We start from the raw sequence: 26,357 nt of genomic DNA, 5'->3' as shown, positions 1-26,357 counted from the left end.
TCTGATCATATAGCTTTCTAATGATATCCTTTATAGCATTTCTCTCATGTCATTTATGGTAGGCAATTTGTGGCAGCCTAATTGCATCCATCATACATGGCTCTATTCCTTTTGGGATTATTAAATTCTTTGGAGGCTATGGTATTCTATAGTACGTAGTCAGATAATGTCATGTGAAAACAATATTATTAAAAAGATAGAGTTTTATTTCAGGGAGAAGATTAGGATTGTTAAAAGCACTGAACAATTTCCCAAAAGACAATTCAGCCTTCTTTCTTTTTCCTTTTCAAGTCAATACAAATAATTATTTAAAATAGGAACCTTTCTCCTCATTATGATCATATCTCCAGTGAGCTCCTTCTCAGTTCAATGTCACTCTTTCCCTTCTCCTTTGGCTGTGGCTTCCATTGCAATGGCTTTGTTATATCCCAGGATCTCTGTTCATAGGGTTCATATCCAGTGTGTCTTTTTCTTTATAGTGCAGGATAAAGTCCTGGGATCTCTCCTTTCAAATATCTAAGAGTCTGAGTTTTCTCCCTGAGGAGTTTCTTTCCTCCAACTGAATTTATCTTAAAATGTTGATTTGAAAGTATCTTTTAAGATGTCTCCATCTCCTCTTTAAGGGCTAGAAAATCTGGGTCGTTCTAGTTTTGTAATTATCATATTAAATGTAATAGACACTAAACGTGTACATAATACAAATGTAAAATTTTATATAAAAATACCACCAAGTTAACTTTTCCTATTGAAAATAATTCTAGGACACAGAGATGAAGAAAAAATAAGTTTAAACTTAAACATAAAAATTAATATTAAACAAAAAGAAGTTTTAGGATAGTTCCAAATATTGAATGGATAAATGAGGAAACTTATAGAATGCCCTCCTCTGATATTTATTAAAGTTTCCTTGGAATTAATATCCCATTCCTTCATCTATCATATCTAATTAGTTGTCAAATTTCTCCAAGATCTTTCTTGTATTTGTCCCCATATTTTCTTTTACAGGGTAATCACCCTAATTCGCTTCCAAATTATATCCGTCTTGGACTATTGTAGTAATTGATCTGTGCCTAGTCTTTCCTTTTCCCTATCCAATAGAACTTATAATGTTCCTAAGGCATAAATCTAATCACACCTATTCCTCGTTAACAATATTTCAATGGCTTCCTATTTCCTCTAGGACAACCCCCCTAAAAAAAACCCCAAAGCCCCCAAACCTCCAGACTGTAAGGGCCCTTTAAATGGGTGGACACAGTGCATCGGGAGATTGAGACCCAGAAGTAATTTCTGTGGATATTAGGACTGCCCTTGGGTGGGATCTTGGCCAGGATGAGATAGCTTCGTAATGGGTGACTCTCTTGCTGATTGGCTGTGTGTGTGACCTCACAGGTCCTTTATAAGCCCACTGCAGGCAGCAGTCATGCTCTTTAACCTGGCGCTCTTCACCCTGGCTCCCTAGCCTGGGTGGCCAAGCCAAGATGGGTAGCCAAAAGAGGTAAGGATTTTGGTAGTGAACACATGGGTCTTCTGACCAGGTGTTCACTGGGGAACCAACAAGTCAGGGCATCAAGTCAGGGCATTATGTGAGTAGTTATAATAAAAGCTTTTAAGATTACATGTGGCTGTTCTTAAGTGTGCCACCAGTTATTAAGCTATAGATTCATGAGATTGTGGCCAGAAACCTTTGAAGGCCTCAGAGGAGGCAAGCCGGGTAGAGTTCACACTGCAAAGGTCAGTGGTCAAAGGTACTCTGTTGGGCCTAGGACAGACTAGTAATTGTAACTGCCAGGAGAGCACGTTACACCAGATATTCATTTATAGCACCTTTATGGCTCTAATCTACCTTTCCAGATTTGTTTCATATCATGTCCTTTCATAGACACCAAATTCCAAACAAACTGGTCTATTTGACATTCTTTATCTATGAAATTTCAGCTTCTTCCTTTGTCTCTTTGTAGAGATTTTCCATCATATTTAGAATACCCTTCTTTCTTTTTTATTTTAAAAATAATAGCTTTTTTCTTTTCTTTAAAATTTTTAAAGCTTTTTATTTTCAAAACATATGCATAAATAATTTTCAATATTCATCCTTGAAAAAAATTTTTTCTTCCTCCTGTCTTTTATTCCTTCCCCTAGTCATCAAGTAATGTAATATTTGTCAAATATGTGCAATTCTTCTATACATATTTCCATATTTATCATGCATAAGAAAAATCAGGTCAAAAAAGGAAAAAAAAATGAGAAAACAAAAGGTGAACAAACTAACAAAAAAGTGAAATTTCTATGTTGTGATCCACACTCAGTCCCCACAGTCCTCTCTCTGGGTACAGATGGCTCTCTTCATCACAAGATCCTTGGAACTGAATGCCCTCCTTTCCCATGAGCTTTTTGACTTGTATCCTCATCATACTGCCTGACTCATATTAGTCACTTAGTTAATGATTCTTGATTTATTAATAAGGAGGCCAGAAATTTTTATCATTGTTAAGAATGCTCTTTGAAGAAAAGTGATTTTGTTATTCACAGGTGTTTATAACAAAAGAAAGAATATAGATAAAAAAATTTAAAAGGTTGTTGTTCTAGTAATTCACTTAACTCTTTTGTTCTCCCCCGAATGTGTATGTATGTGTGTATGGGGTTGGAGAAATCTTTTCTTGTCAATTTATTGTGCTGTTTGATTAAAAGTCTTTTGCTTTGTGCTAGGTCTTTTTGGTGGGGGTTCATAAGTAATGATTTTTGTTAGATGCTGATTATGAAGTGCTTTGAAGCTGAGGGCCCTGGATATATAAATGTTTGTTGAGTGAATGAAAAAGAAAATATTTTCATTTATACTATGTTTTAAATACAGGAATTTCTTAATGTAAAAAGATTGCTTGATTTTTCAAAATTCTTTCTAGACCTATGATTCCATGATTTTAGATTGTATTGTTTATCATTTTGTATAAATGGCAAGCATTTTAATTTTATTGACTTAGATTTTATTGCCCTCTATAAAAAGTGCACTTAAGTAATAAAATTAGAGCTCCAGAGCTAAAAAGCAAATGATAGTTCGAATGTAATGAATATTCCGTTTGTGTTTCACATGAGGAAACTGAAGTCCAGTGTAATATCATTTGGCCCAACTACTTACATCCCTAACCTTTTTACTTTTGGGATCCTTCTCTTCTACTAATATTAATATATTTGGACCCAATCATCAGCCAAACTGGCTTGGTGGGGATAATTTGGTATCAGACTCCAGGGTCTTGGACTCAAGGGTCAGAGAAAAAGGATATTGCCCAGAGGTTCCATATATTTCCCTATGTCCAAAATGGAATGACTTTATACCTGAGGACCAATCCAGATGGTATCTCTTCTCTACTTAAGCTGAATATATGCTGACCACATATATTTGCTTGACCACAGATCACTAAGCTTCCTAAATGCTCGAAGAGGAATTCCCCTCAATGTACCTGACTTCTTGCCCCGTAGGCCTGTGCTCCACCTCTCTGATCACCTAAGTGGAGCTATTAACAAAGAGGACACCCAGTGAGGTTATATGATTTCCCAAAATTGTGGTTAGTAAGTGGCAGAGTTAGAATTCAAGCCCAGGTTTTGAGATTCCAAATCCATATCATTTCTGTATTGCTCTATTGCTACAATGTCCTAGAAAAATAATATATTTTCTTGTCAAATTTCAATCAGTTTGATTTCCTGTTGATAGCTAATAGCACTACCACTACAACTCGACATTGTGCAACCCATATTCAATACTGTAGCATCAATTTCATATTTAAAAAACAGCATTCCTCAGAATCCAATTATTGGCCCTTTATTACAAGATCACCCATTTTCTTGTTTCTCCTTTCTTTTTCAGGTATATAGTGGCTTTCTGGTTACTGTTCATTTGGAATACCATTACATTTATGAAGACTTTGAAATGGGCTTTGGGCCACATAGAGAGTGGAAACTGCTCCTTTGAGAGAACCAGCTGATTAGCTCCTTCATCACTTTTCATTTCTACAAAGAGGTATTTTGAGGCTAATTTATGAATGTTTTCTCCCTGCCTATGGGCTTAAGGATTCCACAGGGCACTTTCAAGTAAATTTGATCTAAGAGAAGTACAAAATTGAAGAAGGAATGAGAAGAGATATCTATAAAGAGGTAGCAAGTTGTAACCTATTTTGTGGCTAGAAAACTTTAAGCGACAGCTATGACTAATTTGTCTTCTGAGGTCTAGATCAGCCACATGCAGAGAATTGTTGCCATATTAGTCATAGTGTAAAACATTTTTAGACACAGAAACTTTCTAGAATGATTTGTTAAGTGGTTGGTATTGGTCAAAAGATTATCCACACTAACACAATTTCAATTTTTTTCAGTGGTGGAAGTATATTGGAGGCATATTTACTTTCTGGCAATAGATTTTAACCCATTCTCTTTTTAAAAGAGTTGGATTGTGAGCAAATTCAAAGTACAATCAATTTAAAAGAAATAATTTAAAACTCAAGAGTGAGAAGAAATTCTTGACATGATTTAGTCAACAAGTTGTTATCATTTATTATGCTGAGGAACCTGAATTTACCCATCTTTGCTATTTGCAATGTCTTAGAGCTTTCTTTCTCTAATTCTTTGCTGCAGGGAGGATGTGGATGTTAATTAATTGATTAGAAAAAATGAAGGAATTGTATCAATGACTCTGTATTCCCATTCAGGATCAATTTGTGGGTAAAATAAATTATAATTCAAATCAAATAACTCCTTAGAATGGAGTCTTCTGGTTAATTCAATTTTCTATTTAATTGAATGTTGAGCCAAAACCACATTAATTTCAACTCAAGTGAAAATCTTTTAAAAAATGTGGACAAATATTTACTTCTGTGCCTTATAGTACACATTTTCCCCTTGTTTAACCAACCCTGTTACTTCATTGATAAAGGAAATGTCCCTTGAGGAAACTCTATACCAATGCAAATTGATAACTGCTTTGCAATTTATTATTTTAGGGAATTCCCTGGATTACTGAGAGGTTAAGTGAAAGTGTTTTAGGACAACAAAACCAGTTTGTATCAGAGATAGAAGTAGGAGTCCACCTGACTGGAAGATTATTTCCCTTCCACTATGCCATACTGTCATATAGAACTGATGGTAAATAAAATATAATGTCTAATTACTCAAAATTTTGCTGTAGCTCAAGGCAATTGTAACACTTTAGGTATAAAAAATGAAAATTGAACTGATCGTAGGCATAGCTCAGAAACTGCTTTTGTAATTTAATCTCATATAATTTTACTTAACATTGCTCAGTTCCTTGCTTCTTAAAGGAGAGAACAGCTAATATTCCAGATATTTGAGGGGTCTGGTTCCTCAACACTCATTGTATTGCAATCTGATTAACTCTAGTCAAAGCATGAAATAATTTTTCCTTTTATGGTTATGCTTTGATTTGAGATCCATTTTCTTATCTTTTAAATGAACAATTAACTTTCTCTTTTTCTCTCTCTCTCTGTCTCTCTCTCTGTCTTTCTCTCTCTCTCTCTCTTTCTCTCTCTATGTCTCTCTCTCTCTCTCTGTCTCTCTCTCTCTGTCTCTGTCTCTCTCTCCTTTTTTTCTTCTCCTCTCTCTCTATGTCCCTCTCCCAAGTGAACGTTTACATCTTTCTTTCTACTTCTCTTCCTAAAGCACTATAGAAGACCTTTATTTTCTCTTTCATTTTCATGTTTTCTCTTCCTATTTAATTTAGTGCATAAAGTAATTTTTATAGAGGAGAAAAAAGGAAGGCACAGTCATTTTCTACTTTAATATACTAATATAACCAAAGTCAAATGTCTCTTACAATAATATTTCTCACATGACATTGTTGTGGTTTTCTTGGTAGCAAATCTTGAAGGATTTTTGAAGTTGAAGACACTCCTTCATCATACATCCAAACTGATCTTTTAAAAATTACTTCTTTTCAGTATTTTCTTCATTTTGTTCAATTTCCAATGCACAGAGGATCATATGGAATACTTTATTATGTGATATTCACCATTGTCACTTCTTGACTTTGTCTAGTAACTGACATGTTTAAAATATGCCAAATACAAAATATTGAGAAATTATATGCCCAAAGGTTGTATGATATATGAATATGATATACACATATGATATATATGTGGATTTATGATCCTTCCTGATATTACAAGACATAATATTAGGGACCTCAGAATTTTTGAGCCTGTTATCCATTCTTCTGGGATTTTCTGACCACTTGGAGCTATCTCAGGTTAGTCCTCTACTCTTTCTGTCTCAGAACATTGAGTTTTGAGGGCTATACATTTCAAGTTTCTGGTTACAGTTGGTGATCAATTTGTTTGTGGGTCTCCCTTTCCTATTGTCTCATGACTTCTATCTGATTTTTTGTGATGTTTTGTCATGACAGCTAATTTAATGAGTACAATCTACAACTGAATTTAGAAGAGATAAATTAAGTTCCTGAGAGTTACATATTATAGAATCTTTGGAATGGGAAGAATGGATAATTTCTCTCTTTTTATTTTCAGACATAGTCACATTTCTCAACAAAGACATATGGGTATCTATATCAATTTTGAGATATTCTAAAAAGAGTATTCTACAAGTTACATTGTTTCCTCTATTGTTTAATAACTTGTCTTATTTGTAGGAAACTATTTCTTATGCCAATTAATGTAGTGTGATTTAATAAAAGGAGCTCTGGATTTGAAATCAAAAGACTTGTGTTCAAATCCTGGTAGTTATACATATTCCCTGTGTAAACTAGGGCATCACTGAACGTATCTGGGATATATTTTCCTAATTTTGTAAAATGCCTTCATTGGATAGATAGTCTCTGAGGACCTTCTAGACAAGGATTTTACAACCATATTATTTCTATACTCTTTAATAGACTGTAAAATAAAGATCTTTAAGTCCCATGACTCCAAGTTTATTGCTATTTATATAATGCCTCAGGATAGAAGCTCCTTTCTTGGGCTTCTATATGAGCTTGTTTATAAAAGGATACCCATGAAGTGTGAATTGGGTTTGGTTCTTTTGCGCCACGTCTTCTCTACCTGCATGCTCATATCTTTAAAGTAGGTCAAAAAAAGCTCTTTATTTGACTTTTGGAGATAAGCATAATGGAACACACACAGACAGGCCTGGAAATCATTAGACCTGAATTGAAATATGGTTTTACTTGGGCAACCTTAAATAAATAACTTAATATCTTCAGGTCTTAATATCCTCAACTACAAAATGAGATTAGATAAATTGACCTTTTAAGATCCCTTCTCTTTCTCAATTCTATTATAATATAATGGTGTCAGTTTAAATCTATTTCCTCTAACATTCAGATGAAGTAGAGAAAGAAATTTATTGATTACCATCCTCTGAGAATCTTTTCTTAACAGAGAAGTCTTATAAAGTGCCTTGATATTGGGTGAATTTAGTAATAATCATGGTCCAATCGTGTGATCTGACTACATAATGATGCTTTTGTGGTCCTCTTTCTACAGGATAGGTCACTTTGAAGGCAGGTCCTACCCCTGTCTTCTAACATCAGTATTCTAATGGAATTTTGGATGAAATTATTAATCCTCCCTTCAGTCTTCTCTCCCTCAGGCTGAGTAATCTTATTCATCTTATTCCTTTTAGTCTAGCATCATAAATCTTTCTAACTCTCCTCTGAATGCTCTCTATATTCTTGATCACCTTCTTTGGCTATGAAAGCCAAAATTATCCACAGGACTTTTGTGAAGATAGTATTTACTTTGAAATTTTCTATTCCATGTCCTTTATCTTTGCTTCTTGATATCAAAGCTCCTTTTCTTATGAGAGAAGATGGAAGTGCAGTTTGAGTATATGAGGATTTGCACAGTGTTTAGAGAAGTTAGAGATGCTTAAAGTAAAATCAACACTTGTTAAGGTATTCAAGCTAAAGTCTGAAATCCTAAAGTCCTTGTTCAGGATTCTTGATCTTTGATACCAGGCACTTGAATGCAATTACCAACTCCCTGAAAATTAGCTACAGAAGTTAGGATGGTAGTATCAAAGCACTGGGGGATGAGCATATTGAGCCTTTGGTTTGAGAACTCATTTTTTCCCTAGGCTAGCCTGTAACAATTGTTTATATGAGGTGGAAGATGAAAGGTGCTTGGAGAAAATAATGTTTTCTTTTTCTTTTTTTCTTTCTTTTTTTTAAAGTTCTCTTAGAGCAGGTGAAATACTCCCTTTCTCCCTCTTTTCCTTTTATGCACACACCATGTTTATTGTGTTCTGAACTTGGTGCTGTCCTATGTACTTCTTAAAGACCAAAGGAAAAATATAATTGAGTAGGGTAGGGAGGAAAGTGTGTTAATAGAATGAGAAGTATATGAAGCTACTTCTTTCCCAGGTCAGTAGAGGTAGAGCACTGATGTCTTCTGTGCTTCTTATTCTTTTACTTTTTTTTTCCTCACTTTTGGTTTAGTGATTCTTTAAAAGAAGTCTCCAATTTCTTTTCCCTGCTTTTGCTTTTTATGCTTTTTTTTCCTACTTGGTTTCTTACCAAGAATATACAAAGAAGATTTTGTGGGAATAGGAGACAAAATTGAGTTTTTTCTGCCTCCAATTGCTAAAGTAAGAAAAAGATGTTGGAAAGTAAGAAGATGTTTTTGGAATCATAGCATGTATCAGTGAAATGTTTTGCCAAGAGGAAATCATTTCACTCTTGTGCATCTAGAGTTTCTGCTTCAATTGTTCTTTGAATTCTTTTTAACGAATTCTTCATGTGCTGGAGGAAGTCTCCATTTGGGCAAGTAGCTTCTCTAATAGATGCCATGACCAACATGGGGATAGTAGGGGACAATGTCCTCCTGGCCACCTCTCTCCACCCAAACTGATTCTCTCTCAGAATCAGGTTCTTTCTTAAATTCTGGCTTCTCCATAAACATCTCAAACTACATGGACTGACTTTTAAAAATCACCCAAGGGTTGTAATTGTTCATAGCCCTTCTGACTTAATCAGAAATACTAAAAAAATAGCAAAATATTAACTCATTATATATTATCATCGATGATTAAATCATTCGACCTCCAAATCCCTATCCCTCTAAGTCCTCAGCAGGCATCTCTGGTAGAATATGCTGATGAGAGAATGCCAACTGGCTCACTTCTTGAGTAAAGTGTTTTTGGAAAACCTGACCACTGAGGTGACTCCTTGGTCAGATTCCTCCATCTCAGAGAATCTTGAGATTCTTTCAGACATGAGGAAATTTTTTTGGGGTAACATGGATGACAGAAGTTGTTCTGATCTATTTCTTTTCTTCCATTTCCAAACTCAGCTCCTTTATTGTTTGAAGAAACTTGAAGTATGGGATTCAAATATAAGAGGTGTAGATGAAAAAGCAGATCTATTCGTAAATTTGCTTTACCAATGATATACAAATGAAGATTATCAGAAGCAGTTATCTCAATGTTACTCCATCCCCATCATTACTTCACCTCACTCTTTCTGCTTTTGGGACATTAGTTGAGTGCATAGTGACCAGACAGTATGTACTTTTCCCTCTCATTTCATTACAAAAAATATCACCCTACTTGTGTACTTGTCCTTACTTCCTCTTCCCTTTCCTTTAAGCCATTACATTATTAACTCTCACTATGGTGGCATTTTCCTTACAAATATGCTCAGCATTCTTCTAACCTAAATTTGCTTCTAAGTGAATTTTTTCTTTTCTTTTAACTACCAAATTTTCCATTGTTTCAATTCTCTATGCAGACTCTCAAATCCTTATGTTCAGTATTCTAATCTTGTACTTCCAACCACTTGTTAGATATTACCATCTGAATGTCCTGCTGACAGCTCAAACTCAACATATCTAGAATTGAATTTGTATCTTTTACTATAAAACCTTTTCTTCCTTCTTTTTCCTAAAATCTGATCATGTCATGCCTTCTCCACAAATTCCAGCAATTCCCTCTCACATTCAGAATACAACACAAACTCTTCTGGCATTCAGAGTCCTTCATAATCTAGCCATTTCCTATTTTTCCAGTTCACTTTATGTCATATTCCCTAACACATTATCTTCTAGCTATTGAATTTGGTCTCCTTGCTATTCCATAAACTAGACACTCTATCTTTCAGCTCCAGACATTTCCTTTTGCTATCCTCTATGCCTGGAATATCCAACTAAAATCCCATATTTTAGAAGGAGCCATTTCCAACCTTTTTTAATTTTGTGCTTTCTTTCTGTTGATTATTTCCTATTTATCTTGAATATAGTTTGTTTGTATATATTAATTTTTGTTGTCCTACCCATTAAATAGTGGGTTCTATGAGTTCAGGGAATATTTTTTTTGCCTATTTTTGTGCTTAGCACAGTGTCTGACACATAATAGGTGCTTAATAGGTATTTTTTTTTTTGATTGATTGATTGTGTTTTATTGATTGTGGGTAAGTCACTAAAATTTTCTAGACCTCAGTTTTCTCACTTGGAAAAATATGAGAGGTATAGATTAGATGAGTTTAAGATCCCTTCCAGGTCTAAATCTATGACTTTATATTCCTCTACCCACAAACAAAAAATGAAAAAAATTCTCCAGCCTATTATTTTTCCATCTATAATTGCCTGTCTGAACATGCTAGGTTTTTGGGAAAGTTTGACCTTACTGAACAAGGAATAATGAGTTTTTCAAGTCAACAAGGAAAACAAGTTGAAGAGTCTTCCCAAAGTTTCTGTCTATAGGGTACGTACTATCACCAGAGATAGTTAGGAATAGAAGTTAAAGACAACTTCAAAAGGTAGTTGCTTTGATATCCTTTTCCTCTTGTTATGGAAAGCTAGTTTCTTATTGTTATGGAAAGAAGAATTCAATTCTTCTGACATATAAGTCAAGTAACATAATCCATGGATAAAAAATAAGTCAATTGACTTTGAATTACAGAAGTATAATATTCCTTTTTTTGGAATTACAATGGATTCCAGTTTCATTTTTCATTTTTTTTACAAGTTTAGCAGTTGTATCTTACACATCTTTCCAGATCTACCTGCATAAAACAGTAATGAGATCTCCAGGGACTATGAATTGTTGAGTGGATATGTCAGCAATGCTTAATGTATAGTGATTTCATGCAGAGAAGTGAAATGAGACACAGATGATTCATTTACACATTTATTTTCTATCCTGTATATTCTACCAGACTGAAATGGAGAACAATTAATTTCATAGACATTTGACATAAATTAAACAAGTATTTTGATGTTGAACAATTGTACAGACATGCATACAAATATGCTGACTGGTGCAGAAATATTTAGCTGATCAGCAAAATCTATTAGTACGAAACCACATTTCTTTGTTGTGAAGTTAAAATGCAGCAGATAATGGAGACATTGATACAGATATCATTAAATGTAATAGAGAATTTTTACACTAAAGGTGTATGACAGACAGTTGAACAAACATTTATATATGAAACTGGGTCATCTACTGCAAAATGAAATCAAACTTTTTTAAGCAAATAAGAAAGCATGTTGAGGCAGATGAATGAGATTGGACAAGAGTTACCATTTATTCATATGCTTTATCTTCTATTGACAGCTTGTATTAAAATATTTCTATATAGCTATTTATTATGAAATGCTAATGTAGTGATATTGATGGTAGTGAAGCCATGACTACCCAATCAACTGAGAAATCTTGGGAAAAAAATACTGTTTGTGCTTTTTTGGTATTTCCCTGCAATATTCAGAGAATTCTCAGAAAAAAAATCCAAATGCTCCAAAATAATTAAACTGAAGAAAATGATATGTAGTTCATGCTAGTGTACTTATGCATTTAAGAGTAGATGAAGATTGAATATTGTCTTAGTTGATCCTTAAACTGCTTTTATGTCTGAGTATTCTATCCCTAAGGTTTTTGTTTTTGTTGTTGCATGGGTTTCAAGAGGCAGTTTAGAATAGAGGCTAGCTTGGAGTCAGGAAAACCTGTATTCTAGACCTGTTGCTAATAAATACTGGTTGTGGACCATTAGCAAGTCTCAACCTCTCAGTCTCTCATGCATCTGTCTCAGATTAGATGTTATGGCTAAGAAATAGCTCTGCTTCTGTGGAAAAATCCTATGTCAAAAAAATCAGAGGTCTAAACTTCTCCCCAAAAAGATGCTTTAAATCTGTTAAGACTTGAGTGACTTAGTAAAAGTTATATGTCTAAAATTTTGAATCACTTTCCTTTCTGAATATATCTAGTTCATTAAGAAATTAGCCATGATTAGCCCCAAAGAATTTTTACTTGAGTTAGTTGCTGTAATTTCTAAACAACTTCATCATTATTTTGTCATTTCCTAGAGAGTGTTGCTGTCTGAACCTAATATAGAGCTCAATCTAGTAATTGGTTATTGAGTTTTAAGATTTAGAAAATTCATTTTCTAATACCCAGAGAATATAGTAGAGAAATAGAATAATCATTCATATGTTTTAGGTCCTCTCAAAACAAATTTTGTTGAAAATATTGAAATAATTGAGACCAAGGTTTTTCTTTTATTTAATCATTTGAATTATGTCTTTAAGTTTTTGCTTTTTCTTAGTCATCCATAATGCTATCTTTGTTTGATTTTCAAAAGTTTGAGTATGAAAAATAAATTTGAAGGAAATTGACTATTTTTCTGGGATAAAAATAAAAATGTTTTCTATTTCTTTGATTCATTTCGAAAAAATCTTTCTTTTATCTTTTGATGATCATATAAAAATAGCTAATATCAGATAGGTAGGAAGTCTAATCAAAATTCTATCTTTTGCTTTATATGTAATAGAGATAATATGAAGCTTTCTATGGGTAGGTCTGCATAGTCAATGAAAAAGTATTATCTGAATAATTCAGGCAAAAGAAAAAGCAACAACCCAACAACCTCCCACTCTGTAGCCTATCAACACATTGTATTTTTATACTAAATTGTCTGATGACTTGAGACCATGAATACTTGACTTCAGATATTCTGGAAAAATCTCTGAAAACCAACTATGAGATGAAAAAAAGGCTTCAGTTTGTGATAAAACAAGATGCAGATACAAAAGTTGAAACAGGCAATCATTTTAACAGAAGGTATAATTGCATTGTCAATGTAAGCGTTTTGCAATCACTTTTGTATATGTCCTATGTACATGATACCATAGAATGAGGTTGTTTGATATTAGCATAAGGTGTTGCTATAGTAACAGTGGCATGAATGTCTTGATGGCACTTGTAGGAAGCAGACATGAATGAACATTTGGGATTTTATATTCACTACATAGCAATTGAAGACAATGTAATAAATACACTTAGTGAGCAATTAGGGCAGCATCATATTTTATCTGAATATTATTAATAAACCAGGAACTTTGCTCTTTTGACAAAACCTAATGAAAAGAAGAAATACAGTATTAATTCATTTGTTTTTAAAATGTTAAAGATTGTTAAGGTTGAGGTTGAGTCATGTAGATATGGTTTAGAAAATGGCTTTGTTTTTTTTTTGCAGATATCAAGCTTATGTTAATTTAAAATTAATTTTAAAATTAAAATAACTTAGAACAAATATTCAGAGCATTTGGTATTACACTAAAACATTTAGAATGGATTGCTGATTCATAACAGAAGCTCCTTGAGAGTAAGGGCTGTTTGATTTTTTTCTTTGTATCTGAAGCACAATTCAGTGCTTGACTCCCAATAGCCACTTAAATGCTTGTTAAATCAACGAAAGCATTAAAGTGAGAAATGTGACAATGGTGGGTTCAAGGATCCAACAATAAGAATCATGCATCCTAATAAACCCCACAGAAATGCCTACTGAATCTTCTGAAAATGGAATTTTCAATAGTCTTTGCTTTGATGAAATTCAGTTATTATTTTAAGATGAATTTAATAGATTCATAGAGTTATGATTCTGCTTGCTGTGATAGCTGTACTCTCAATCTTCTCTGTGATTTTTCATATCACACAAGGAGAGGCTAGTGGTGGTGTTTGAAGTAATTACACACTGAATTACTATTTTTTTGGAAAGTGTAGGAGTAGTTGCTTCATGTCTGTCTATCATTATTACACAAATAATACTACATACATAATAAGACAATATTAAAAAATGATTTTCATAGTCGAATTTTAAATAAAATCAAAGTTGAATCCACCTCTAAGTTGTTTTCCTTAGTTAATCAAATGGTATTTGGATGAAAAATTACTAACTTATAAAATCTAAATTAAAAATACAAAATTGATGAGAACTTTTTACATGGAGACATCTTGTACTTTGGTTTAATGATTTGTAATGGACACAAAGATTAATAGTAAACTTGAGGAGATGTGTGTCTACATGAAGAATGGCTTTAACATGAACTATTTTACAGAATGTACTTTTAGCAATACAGACATTTTGCAACATAAAGGGTGACCAGGATATGTCTCGAATATGAATGATTCAGATTGTTAATTTAAGTTCATAGTACTAAAGATAATATAAAAAAGCCTCTAACATATAAAATAGTTTGAGGAAGGACTGCTTTTGCTCCTGAAGAAATATATATTTCTTTATTGTATTAAAAAGGCAGCTAGGTCAAATATTTTTAATTATCAAATTCCCCCAATATAATGAAATACTTGCCCAAGGGAAGTTAATTTTTCTTTAAAGCAACAAGAGATAAATCTATAAATGTTACTTGTAAATTTTCCAATTCCTCAAAACATGTGTTTCAATAACTACTTTATGTTATCTTAAGGAAATAATAGTTTAAAATATTTTGGATTATTTGGATAGCTGAAAAAATTTAGTTGACAAGATTATTAACACACATGCATTGGATGAAATGCTTCTTCAATCTAAAATTGCTTCTACAATAAAGGGTAAAAGGAGAGATTTTTTAATAAAATAATATTAATTTTGGCCATAGTGAAGAAAAAAAGATTTGTATTTGATTCAAAATGAAGAAAAAAATCCACTCGACATATAAAATATTTTTTTAATTCTACATTTAGGAAAAACACAGAATGGAATTAGTGCATATAGAATTGGTCTTAGAGTTGTAAAGACTCATATGCAAAACCTGCTTCTGTCTGGGCAAGTCCAGTAACTTCTTAGTGACACAGGTTACTCAGTTCATAAATTAAAAGATTATTTGATAATCTGCATTGGTAGACAGAATTCCCACACTAGGAGTTACACATACTGATGAAATCAGAGATCTGGATAAAAAGAAATAAGAAATCATATAGTTCATATTCAATATCTTTGGTTGAACCTCATTTCACACTTCATTACCTTCTGTACTGTATCTTGAAGAACAGATATGAAAGCATCCATTTTCCTTGGTTGAAATGTTACATTTATCAAGTATACTAGAATATTGTTATATCTTCGATTGGGCATTCTATGGCATCTCAAATACCACTCCTCAGTAATGATTTCTTTATTAACTCCTCTCCCTCCTATTTAAGAAACTATTTATCTTTGAAAATCAGGTGCATGGTGTAAAGACAGAAAATTTGCCTTATTTTTTCCTGCTAGCAACAAAAATTGAGGAAATCTATCTCTACTCTCATCACTTTTATGCTGTAGTCACATGGGTCTCTTTATCATTTTTTCCCCTTAGCATCTGCTGTAATCTTCAGTTTTCTCACAGCCTCCCCAGTCGTCAATCTTGGGTTCTAAGTTGTTCTTCTAAATAAATCTGCTATGCTCTAATTAGTAATAAGTGTTTCTTTATTGATAACTGTTCTATGACCAATAATTAAATGGTCTTTGTTGAGGGTTTTAGAGGAATGAAAAGGAGGAGTGATGAAGGATGAATTCCATAGAAAGGAAAAGGTCCCCAAAATATTAGTGGTCAGGTTCTGTGTGGAAACATTAATTGAGCTTCTCAAATGTCTTTCCTAATAGACTGGTACCAATTAGGTAGAGGATAATTTTTTTTCCATTGAAAATATATTAAATCAATTGGCATTTTAGTACTTATATTCCCTATTTCACTACACACACACACACACACACACACACACACACACACACACACACACGGTTTCAGGTTGAACATTAGCAGCTGGAAACATATGCAGTTAAATCTAAAGCTTAATATTTAAAAAGTATGTTTCAGTGACTTAATGGCATTTCATTATTGCTTAAAAATTCTTTTACACATTTACTTCTGACTTATTTATGGTTTAATATCTTGATGCTTTAAATTTGCATAAATTTTAAAATTTGGATACCATAATGCAAAGATAATGTTCTATAAGTTTTAAAAATAGGTTTAAAAATGAACAGGAAGACTGCTGATTCCATACAGAATGTGCAAAGCATAGGTCATTTTATTACTAGTGAATCTTGTATAGTAGTATGCTGTGTCTAAAAAATAAAGTCTATATTTGTTTTTAGTTGGCTATTAAAAGAAAAAAAATACACAGGCCTACAGCATGAAAGGCAACATGACTTAGGGAATAGAAGTTCAACCTCAGAGTAAAAAAGACCCAGGGTTTAATTCTTCCTTCTTATATATACTGTGGGGGGGGGGACTGGGAACAAGTCATTTAACACTTTGGTAGTAATATGATAAATTACAGATTAGTACACACTGAAGTACCCCACACTGATGAAATCACATATGGGTCCCCCCATTCCTTCTACATTACCCTAGATAAACAGCATTCAATGCTATGGGAAACCTTGATTTTAAGGACCTAACTAAGGATGAATCTACCTGCAGTCACTGAATTGAACTGAAATTTTAAATTCAATTGGTAAATTAAATTATTAAAAAAAGAGGTCCATAATGAATATTTATTGGTGTTTCAGTTGACTTCCAGATTCTTATTGATTTTCAAGGTACCAGTTTGTATAGCTCCAGATGCCTGAAGACTTGAGTTCTGAATAAACTGTAGGTAGCCTGTTGTCAGAGCTTCAATTCAATCTAATGGCAATATATAGAATTGTACCTAAAGAGATGCCAGAGAAGGCTGACAACAGTTTTACCAAAAACTTTGGAGGAAGAGAACATCTACAATGCAGACATAAACTGATTGATTCTAAAACGCCAGTCTTTAAAACTAAATTGACTTTATTGTTGGTAGTAAATGGTGGAAGATATTGATTTTTCTTTCCAAATTTATCTTCTTGATTACTACTTACTTTCCTGACAAATTAATTTTTTCATTTTTGTCTCACAAAATGCCCATCATGGGAGTGGGTAATTTCTTTCAAATCATATTGTTGAGCTATACTGCCTATATTGGAAAGTCTATCTATACAAATTGTTCATAAGCTTACCAGTTTTATTGTCTATGCCAGAGTCAGTCCTTCTTGGACTGCTCCTCATTCCATCATTCAATATTTTTCTTCTTTTTTTATAATAAAAAAGCCTGAATAGGTAGAAATGACTTTATGCAACAGAATCATTTGTTTTTAACAACATTCTTTCAAGGTTAAAGGGTTGTTCTAATAGGTAAGTTCTCATTGAAATTAATGGGACAAGTCCCATTACTATCAATAGATTTTGGCCATTCACTAGAACTTAGTAGTCCTATTCGAATGATACTGAAATGGAAAGTTGGACTTTATCTTTAGAAAAGGTAAAGTATTAGAACTTGAGTAAAATAGGGGAATATTGAAGGGAAGTATTGAAACACATGTAGTAAAAACTCACGAAACCTACATAGCTATAGAGACCTCAGCTCATCCCATGGAATTAGTCACATAATTTCTTTATGGATGAAAATATTTTTACTAGTGATTTCTTTAACAGAGGATTAATAGTTAAATTTACAATCACAATTCTGAAATTCTTGTTAATATGTGCCTCTATTTACTTATATAAATATATTCACATATATACTAAATATATATATATATTTCCTTGCTTAAAAACATCTTATTAACTTATATTTTCTGTTCCATATTTCCCTTTTGTTGTGTTTTTAATTCCTGGCCACCCCGTATTGCCCTATTATTAAAGAAGGGTTTTTTCTTTATTAAAAAAAATATATACATGTTTATAGGCTAAAAATTTTTAAGACTAGTAAAGAAGTTATGCATAAATGGCAATAATAGAAAAATAAATATTTATTCAGTTATGTCAGGCAAGTAGCATAAATTGAAATCAATCAATAAATGGTAATATTCCTTAAGTTGGAATTTAACAATTTAGGAAGTGCTCTAAGATTTTGGGGTTTAGAACTCTTCCCCCTTTTTATTGGTGATATGCCTTCTTTTCAAATTTCCATTTTCATTCAAGTTTCATAGGACTTGTTTCAGGAGAAAATAAGGTAGAAATGAAGGAATGAGGAAAGGAAATGGGGAAGGAAGTAAAGAAGAAAAGAAGGGAAGTGGACAGGTAAGCAGGCAGAAAGGAATGAAGGTTAGTTTTAGAATCTTAACCGAAATTTAAATTCACATGAATTTAAAGATTGAATACCAAAAAACAAAAACAAAAAACAAAAAAACTACTTCCAAAATAAAAAATAGCAATATTTTGCTGTTAACATGTGGCTATTAAGTAAGAAAATCATTAAAAATCCTTTGCTTTTAATATTATAAACAAAATTGTTAATTAAAAATACAAATCTTCACAGAGATTTTCCTAATTCCTGCACTAATTTGGCAATTTCTCTAGATAAATAGAACTGAAACCAATTACTTTAAAATTAATTTAGAGGAAAAGCAATCTAATCCCTTATTGGGTTAAAAGAATTATTTATATGTTCTTTAAAATAAAATTTTATGAAATCACAGTTTGGATTTCATAAAGACAACATGGTGAAATTCATAGCAACCAATCAATTTCACCACTTATTTCCTAGGGAAATAGTTATTTAAAAATCAGAATTTCATTTATCCATTACATTATTTTGATAGGCATTTATTGATTTTACATTCTTAGAATAAAACTATGTTAAACAATCCATAATCCTCTTCAATATGCTCTTAAGGGAAGATATTTTCCTTACTATTTTGAACACAGCTTAAAAGTATTTGCAAGTACATTTTACTTTTTTTGTTTGTTTCAATGAAACAATTAGTTTACTATGATCTTTTGCCTAATGTATTTCATGTCCAAGGTCTTAGAAGAAACTGCTACATGATACAAAATTATATTTTTCCTAAATGCAACAATAATATAATGATTTAATTTCAAAACTTTGTTATCATAAATATCAATGCAATGACCACAATTTACTATCCATAATAATTTTTAAGATAAATGATTGTAGTTAACTGGCCAAACACTACTTTAAATAAACTGGGTAATTACAAAATAATTCTTGAAATTTCCTTATGAATTTTTGGTAGTTTGAGAGGATATACCTAAGCTTTCAAATCATTATTGTTTTCTGTGATAATTTGTTCCTCTAAGCCTGTACACATGGGATAGCACCCATTCAGGGTGTTAATATCTTAATGGTCCAATGTGTTTGTTTTTTTTTTTTCCTTACCATTTAAAGAAGACTTTTCTAGTTCTAAGTTTTAGTGCTTATGGCAGGCACTCATTCCTTCTTGTGACACACTAGATATACACTTTGATTTCTTCTTTGTTCATGAACTACCAATATATTTTGGTTCTGGTAAGCAGTGTAAATAAGCTATTTTGAGCGAATTAGGCAATGACATGGCTGAACAAGTAGCTTTATTTTTATTTTAAAATGAATTTATATGGCCAAGCAAACCTTCTGACAATCCATACTAGTTGCCAGATTTAACAGAATGAACAGATCATCCATGTCATAGACTATTTCTTTTGAGATCCACACATTCTTTGCTCAGTGACAAATATCAACAGGAATTAAATTGTAGCTAACAGTAAGGAATATTCCCTAGCATCAATAATCTCCAGGTAGCTTTCAGTATACTATCCAGACTATCTTGGAAGTATTCAGACTCATGAAAATAGTTCTTTGTGAGATTATTTGCCTGAGGAATAACATTTTTTTTTTTTTTCTACTAAAGATTTTGATAATAAAAATTAGGGAAAATTGGAGGAAGGGCTCAGGGTAGTAGAATTTCTTAAAATTCTCAACCATAAAATAGCTTTTAAAGAAAAGGGTAGAAGGGGTCACTTTTCTGAGAGGAGGCTTTCAAAATCATGGGTTGTAGAGTTAGGGTCTTTGGGCAGAACCTGGAGTAGGGACTAACAGATACATCTTTGTTGAATTGTTTTGGACAGTAAGACAAATTCACCCCAGAAAACTGTCTGCACTCTTTGTGTCATCATGTATCATGTAGACAAATGACATAAAGTTGTTTATCTTTGTTATTTTTAAAGACCCTGTATTACAGAACATTCTGAGAAAACAAACAAACAAAACAAAACAAACCAACAACACCTCATTTCATGTAGACACATTGTAAAGTGGCGATTGGGCCTTGTTTATATTTAACCTATAGGCCAGTGTTCTGGAAAATACCTTTAGGTTTGATTTTGGAAAACTGTCTATAGAAAATACAGACCAACACTTTAAGCATATAAAAATTGATTCTCATTTAGTCTTAGTCATTGAAAATATCAACTAAGAAACAATTTAGATAAATATATGATTAATGATCATAACATGTAAGAGCTATGTTTCAGAACAATTAAATGTGAAAATTATTGTAAGTTGTAAGCACAGTGGAAAATAGATATGCAAAATTATATTCAATAGTAGGGCTACCTGTATTTCAACTAAGAACCCCTCCTTCAAATTGCATTCAAAATTGAGAGATAATGACCAGATTCTATTCATAAAGAAATCATATTTTGTAAAAGTTTTAAGTTAGATTCATCATTAAAAGAAAGTGATTTGGTAATAAAATTTATGATGTAGTTTCTTATAAAAAATATTTTGTGCTTGTATTTTGGTCCAGTGTATTCTGAACTGTGTATCTCTCACCAGACATTCACATATCTTTAATTAAAGTCAAGTAGATTTCAGAGATTTCTGAAAAACTACTGCAATACAGAAATTTAGAGCTAAAAGAAGGCACACAGGAAATCATCTAAGCCACATTCTTACAGATGAGAAAACTGAAGGGCAGAGAGTTTTGGTGACTTCTCTGAAACTAGCTAGTGGCATAGTATAAAAGAGAAATGAGATTTCTTATTTTTTAGGACAGTGCTAATTGGCAATATGGTAGGAATCTTTAGTGACTATTTCCTCTTCACTCATCTAAAGATTAAATGAAGGCTCTCTTTAGGGAAGAGGAAGTGTTCATGTGCCTATTGGAATGTCAGCAAAAGGAGAGAGAGACAGCCCATGTTGGACCTGAGGAAAAAGTAGTAGCTTCTAAGATAAACAAGCTTTCACATTTTAATAAGATTGGAGCAAAACAACCATTAAAAAAACCCCAAACTATTGTTAAATAGAATTTTGGGCAGTATGTTATAAAGCACTGGACTGGGAGCCCAGGAATTGGCAGGTGGGTTAGGTCAGGTACTGGTTCTACCATTCATAGACCATGACTCTTTATATTAGACAGTTAACTTCAGTGGTTATCAGTTTTCTTATCTGTAACAAGGACTCACTCATAATACTTAGTTCACTTACCTCAGAAAGTCATTGGGTGGAAAATGCTTCATTAATGGTAAAATACTCTAAACTTCAAGTATGTTCTGGTTTCTCATGGTGTTATGGCAGGAGGCTCTGGAATCAGAGGACCTGAGTTCTAATTTGATTTTTGATGCTTATTATCTTTTTTAATTTGTGCAAGTCATTGTACCCCCTGGACCTCCAATTCTTCATCTGTAAAACAAGGGGAGTGAGACTATATGACTCCTGAGTTCTCTTCTAGCTCTAAACTATGGGTATTTTCCATTACAGATAATTGCCATCATGACTAGGTATTGCCAAATTTTAATATAAAATTTCAAAAAATTTAATATCTGGTCATTAAATCTTGCCTATTCTCATGAGTTATAGTTTAAACCACAAATGCCACAATTAAAGGCAAATTAAAAAAAATGCACCCTATGACATAGCACAGAGAACTAAAAATACTGTCTTCCCTTAAATAAACTAATAGACTTAATGAGCCTTATAATAGAAAGCAAGGTACATGAAATACTTTAAATAGAGGTTGCAATCTTGCAACATAAGTCTGTACAGCTCCTCCTGGCATCAGGCTATGAAGGAAGTACTTGTGTCCCTGGAAATTTAATTCCGTATATTCTTGAGATTTTTGGCTCCCCCAGATCCATTATTTACAAATAGATGCATTTTGCAAGCTCGAAGCACCTTTTTTTTTTTCACATTGTTATGAATGCATGCATTGACATTTCATCCTTTCATGTGCAAATTCTAAAATTCATTGGAATCCGAAAAATAATTAAAAGTTTAAAATTTGTCTAATTATAAGTGAAAGGATCAAAAATGTCAGACGTTGCAGAATGCCAATTCCTGATAGAGCTCTCTTTATTTTATCCACTGTTTTGAAGTCATTTGTGTTAGGTTGTTTGTTACAAAAAGCAGCCTCGACTCTTTATTTAAACAGTATTTAAACTAAACTGTTCATGCCATGCAAAAATAACATCTTATGCACTTGTTTTAGTGGGAGAGGGGAAAGACGGGGGAGGCTTCCCATTTTTAGTTCATAGGCTTTACTAATTGTAGTTTTTAAGAAACAAGTTTTTATTGCTTTTTTAACTAGTCACATGCTGGTTTCACGTGTGGGACAATAACCTGTTTCCCCAGGATTTGAGTGAATCTCTGGGGCAAACAAATGGTTTTCCATCTTGTACCCTTCTTGATTATTGTCCTTTTTTACTTCGCCCACAGCTTGATAAATGTCTTGCATACAGTTGTGACTTGTGTTTTGTGGGGAGGAAGAGAGAGCACTGGTCTCTTCTCTTAAAGGGTCTCTTCCATCACTATGCTTATCCCCACAGCAATTTGAGCTGGGGTCTGGCTGCCTGTCCTTAGAGGCTCCATGGAGCTCTAAGAAGTCTTCGTCTTCTCCAGTGTCTATTTCAGTGAAGCTCCTCCTCTCTCTTGAAGAGAAAGGAAATAGTTTTTGTTTGGGAAACAGAGGAGATGTACCCTTTGCAGGTCCCTGACAGAGCCCTGAGACCTCAGTGCCTAGTAAGGGTCTCTCGCCCTGGGGAGAATTCTCCTCTAAGAGAATGGTGCTGATATGTTGGGGTGTGGGTAGAGTAAAGTCTGCCATAGTGGTGACCGGCAGGGGCCTGGCAGTGCTAGGTGGAGTCTGGGGGGCACTGCCTCTGCTCTCCTTGAAGTTCACTTTCAGGGATCTGGACTTTAGGGGATTGCTGCCTTTTAGAGAACTTTTTGGACTCTCGGTTGCAGTGTCAAACTGCAGAGGACTATGCAGAACAGACTGGGGCACTACTGAGTCTGGGCTCCCAGTGGTGTCAATTGGAGTATATTCAAATGTAGCATCCCTAGGGGCAGAACTTTTCTCCCTGGTGAGGGTTAAAAATGGGAGTCCCTTGGCTCTTTGGTGCTCTTCTGCCCCTGTGGGGTCAGGGGGGAATCTCATTTGTAAGTGAGTGCTGGCATAGGGTGGGAGGGGGGATCTTTCGGTTTCTGTGAAGTCAGTAGCACAGCTGGTGAAGCTATCAATACTAGAAGTGCTCCTCATGTCCATGATGACCTCCGTCTGGGCCACAGCCAGCTGCTCCTGAGGGCAGGCCACTTCCTCCATCTCAATCTCCTCTTTGTACACAGGGGGTTTTTCAGCTTGCTCTTGGTAATCAGAGGCGTTCAGGTGTGAGTGGGGCTGGGTTGTCTTAGTGATTTCATTATAAAGCATTTCCAGTTTGTGAGCGCTTAAATGCTGAGGGCTTGAAGAACTATTGTTGAGTTGTTCGTGGGAATCTTTCTGACTCACTTCCTGATATTTATTCTCATAGGATTTGTTGGAGCTGGTTTCTGACAAGGCTTTCCTGGCCCACTTCCATCGGCTTGGAGATAGGTGGTTATCATCCGTGGAATCCTTAGTGTTGGCAGAATCTCCTGCTTTTTCTACAGCCACATCAATAAGTTCCATACTCCGAGCAAAGGCATCTTTTAAGTTCATGGAAACAATACTTCCATTTCTTTTAGCTCGCTCCAGGGCCTCCCGCCTTTTAATTGCCTTTTCCTGACGTTTTTGTTCCTTGTAAAACTCAGAGAAATTGTTCACAATGATTGGAATGGGAAGGGCAATCACTAGCACCCCTGCTATACAGCAGAGGCCTCCCACTATTTTTCCCAATAAAGTTTTAGGGTAGATGTCACCATACCCTACAGTGGTCATGGTGATGGTGGCCCACCAAAATGAGGCAGGGATACTGGTGAACTTGGTAGCATCTTCATCCTTCTCTGCAAAAAATACAAGACTGGAAAATATCATTATCCCCATGGCTAAAAAGAGTATCAACAAGCCCAATTCATTGTAACTCCGTCTCAGAGTAAATCCTAAGGACTGGAGGCCCGTTGAATGTCTGGCAAGTTTCAGGATCCGGAGTATCCTCATGATACGGAAGATCTGCACCACCCGCCTTACATTCTGGAACTGAAGCACACTCTTGTTGGACTCGGTGAGGAAAATGGTGACATAATATGGCAAAATGGCCAGTAAATCAATGACGTTTAATGGGCCTTTGAAGAACTTCCATTTATTTGGTGAGGACAGGAAGCGCAAAAGGTACTCCATTGTAAACCAGGCTATGCAGACAGCCTCAACATGTGCTAACTGTGGGTTGTCATTGGGCTGACCAAATTCGTCCATTTCTTGAAGTTCAGGTAGGGTGTTGAGAGACAGGGCAATGGTGGATAGTACGATGAATAGAATGGATACAATGGCCAAAATCTGGAGGGGAAAAATAAAACATTAATTAGCAATCTATGGATCACAGAAAATCGGACATACAATGCTTGCAAATAGGACTTTGCAATTTATTAAGTCCCTTTCTCACAATAATCCTGTGAGGCAGATAGTGGGAGAATGACAAACCACATTTTATTGATAAGGAAACTAAAGATCAGAAAGTTTAAATGATTTGCTTAGTTAATAAAGGAGGCAAAGCTGTGATTCAAATTCAGGCTCCTGATTGCAAATCCAGTGCTCAGTGGCCAAGGACTGCAGTGGATAGAGTACTGAGTTTGGAAGCGAAAAGACCAGAGTCCAAATCTGATTTCAGAAATTTTCTAGCTGTGTGATCCTGCCAAATCACTTAATCTCTGCCTCAGTTTCCTCAACTGCAAAATGGGGATAAAAACAGTATCTACTTCATAGGGCTATTGTGAGGATCAAATGAGATAATAGGATTAAAACATTTATCACAGCTTGGCATAGAATAAGTTGCATATAAATGCTCATTCTGTTCTCTTTCCTTTCTCCCTTTCACTATAACTATTTTAGTTATATAAAGTAGTTTAAATGTAAATATGTTTTAGCGAAAATTTTTCCGATGAGGATATTGGGGTTAAGTGACTTGCCCAGGGTCACACAGCTAGGAAGTTTAAGTGTCTGAGGCCAGATTTGAACAAAGGTCCTCCTGAGTTCAGGTTGGTGCTCTATCCATTGCACCAGAGAAATTTTTTTTTCCCAAAAAGTAGTCCCAAACATGACTTATGTGTAGTGACTGGAGCAGCTGGGAGGTGAGGAGGTAAAGTAGAAAGAATGCCTAATCTAGTTCCTGAAATTCATAGCCAGCTATGGACACTTGGAGGTCCTAGGCTGACCATGTAACATGTCAGTCTTATTTTCCCCATTTGTAAAATGGAAGAAATAATAATAGCTACTACTCTCAAGGTTGTTTTTTAAGGATAAAAATAAGATAATATTTATAAAGCAACTTGTGATGTTAAAGCACTATATAAATTCTGGCTATTATAACTACAACTATTACTGGTACTACTACTGCTGCTGCTGCTAAATTCCCTTTGTTTTAAGTTGGTAACTTTGTGATCTTGAATTGTATACTACAACAAATACAAAAGGGAACATATTGTATTTATAAATTAATTTTGTAAATGAAGAGAAAAGTTTTTTATTACTACCCATAATGCAAAAATTAATATAATGATTTGGGAAATTTTTATGCTATTATTATAGGTTTACAACATGCTTTATATATGTTACCTCTATTAAGCCTCAAAATAATATTCAGAGGAAGTGACTATAGGCATTGTAATCTCTGTTTTACAGATTGAGAAACTGAGGCTCAGAGAAGCTTAAGGACTTCCCCATAACCAAAAAAACTAGTCATGTGAGAAATGAGATTAAAATCCAGTTCCCCTCACATTATAAGTCTGGCACTCTTTGTTCAATATCATTCTGGGTCTTTAGTTATTTCACCAATGCAATAGTTCTATTCAGTTGTACTAGTTTAAATTTCAGGTCCTCAAAGAAAGGTTTTCAAGGGAAGCTTCTCCCCAGTCCAACTAAATTATCTTTA

At 34.0% G+C, this 26,357-nt stretch overlaps 1 protein-coding gene across 3 annotated transcripts in view; it reads right to left on the bottom strand.

The window, feature by feature from the left end:
* Positions 1–5,529: 5,529 nt before the first annotated feature.
* KCNB2 (potassium voltage-gated channel subfamily B member 2) overlaps positions 5,530–26,357 on the bottom strand; it is a 493,206-nt gene continuing 472,378 nt past the window's right edge. For all 3 annotated transcript variants that reach the window (XM_074278870.1, XM_074278869.1, XM_074278871.1), the window contains one exon: positions 5,530–24,766. In XM_074278870.1, coding sequence (XP_074134971.1) covers positions 22,604–24,766 — 2,163 coding nt within the window. In that variant the 3' untranslated portion in view covers positions 5,530–22,603. The remainder of the gene's footprint in view (positions 24,767–26,357) is intronic.

The sequence above is a fragment of the Sminthopsis crassicaudata genome, chromosome 1 (genome assembly GCF_048593235.1).
Source record: "Sminthopsis crassicaudata isolate SCR6 chromosome 1, ASM4859323v1, whole genome shotgun sequence".
Classification (NCBI taxonomy): domain Eukaryota; kingdom Metazoa; phylum Chordata; class Mammalia; order Dasyuromorphia; family Dasyuridae; genus Sminthopsis; species Sminthopsis crassicaudata.
The sequence above is the reverse complement of the archived record's forward strand: the minus strand, read 5'-3'. Positions and strand labels throughout refer to the sequence as shown.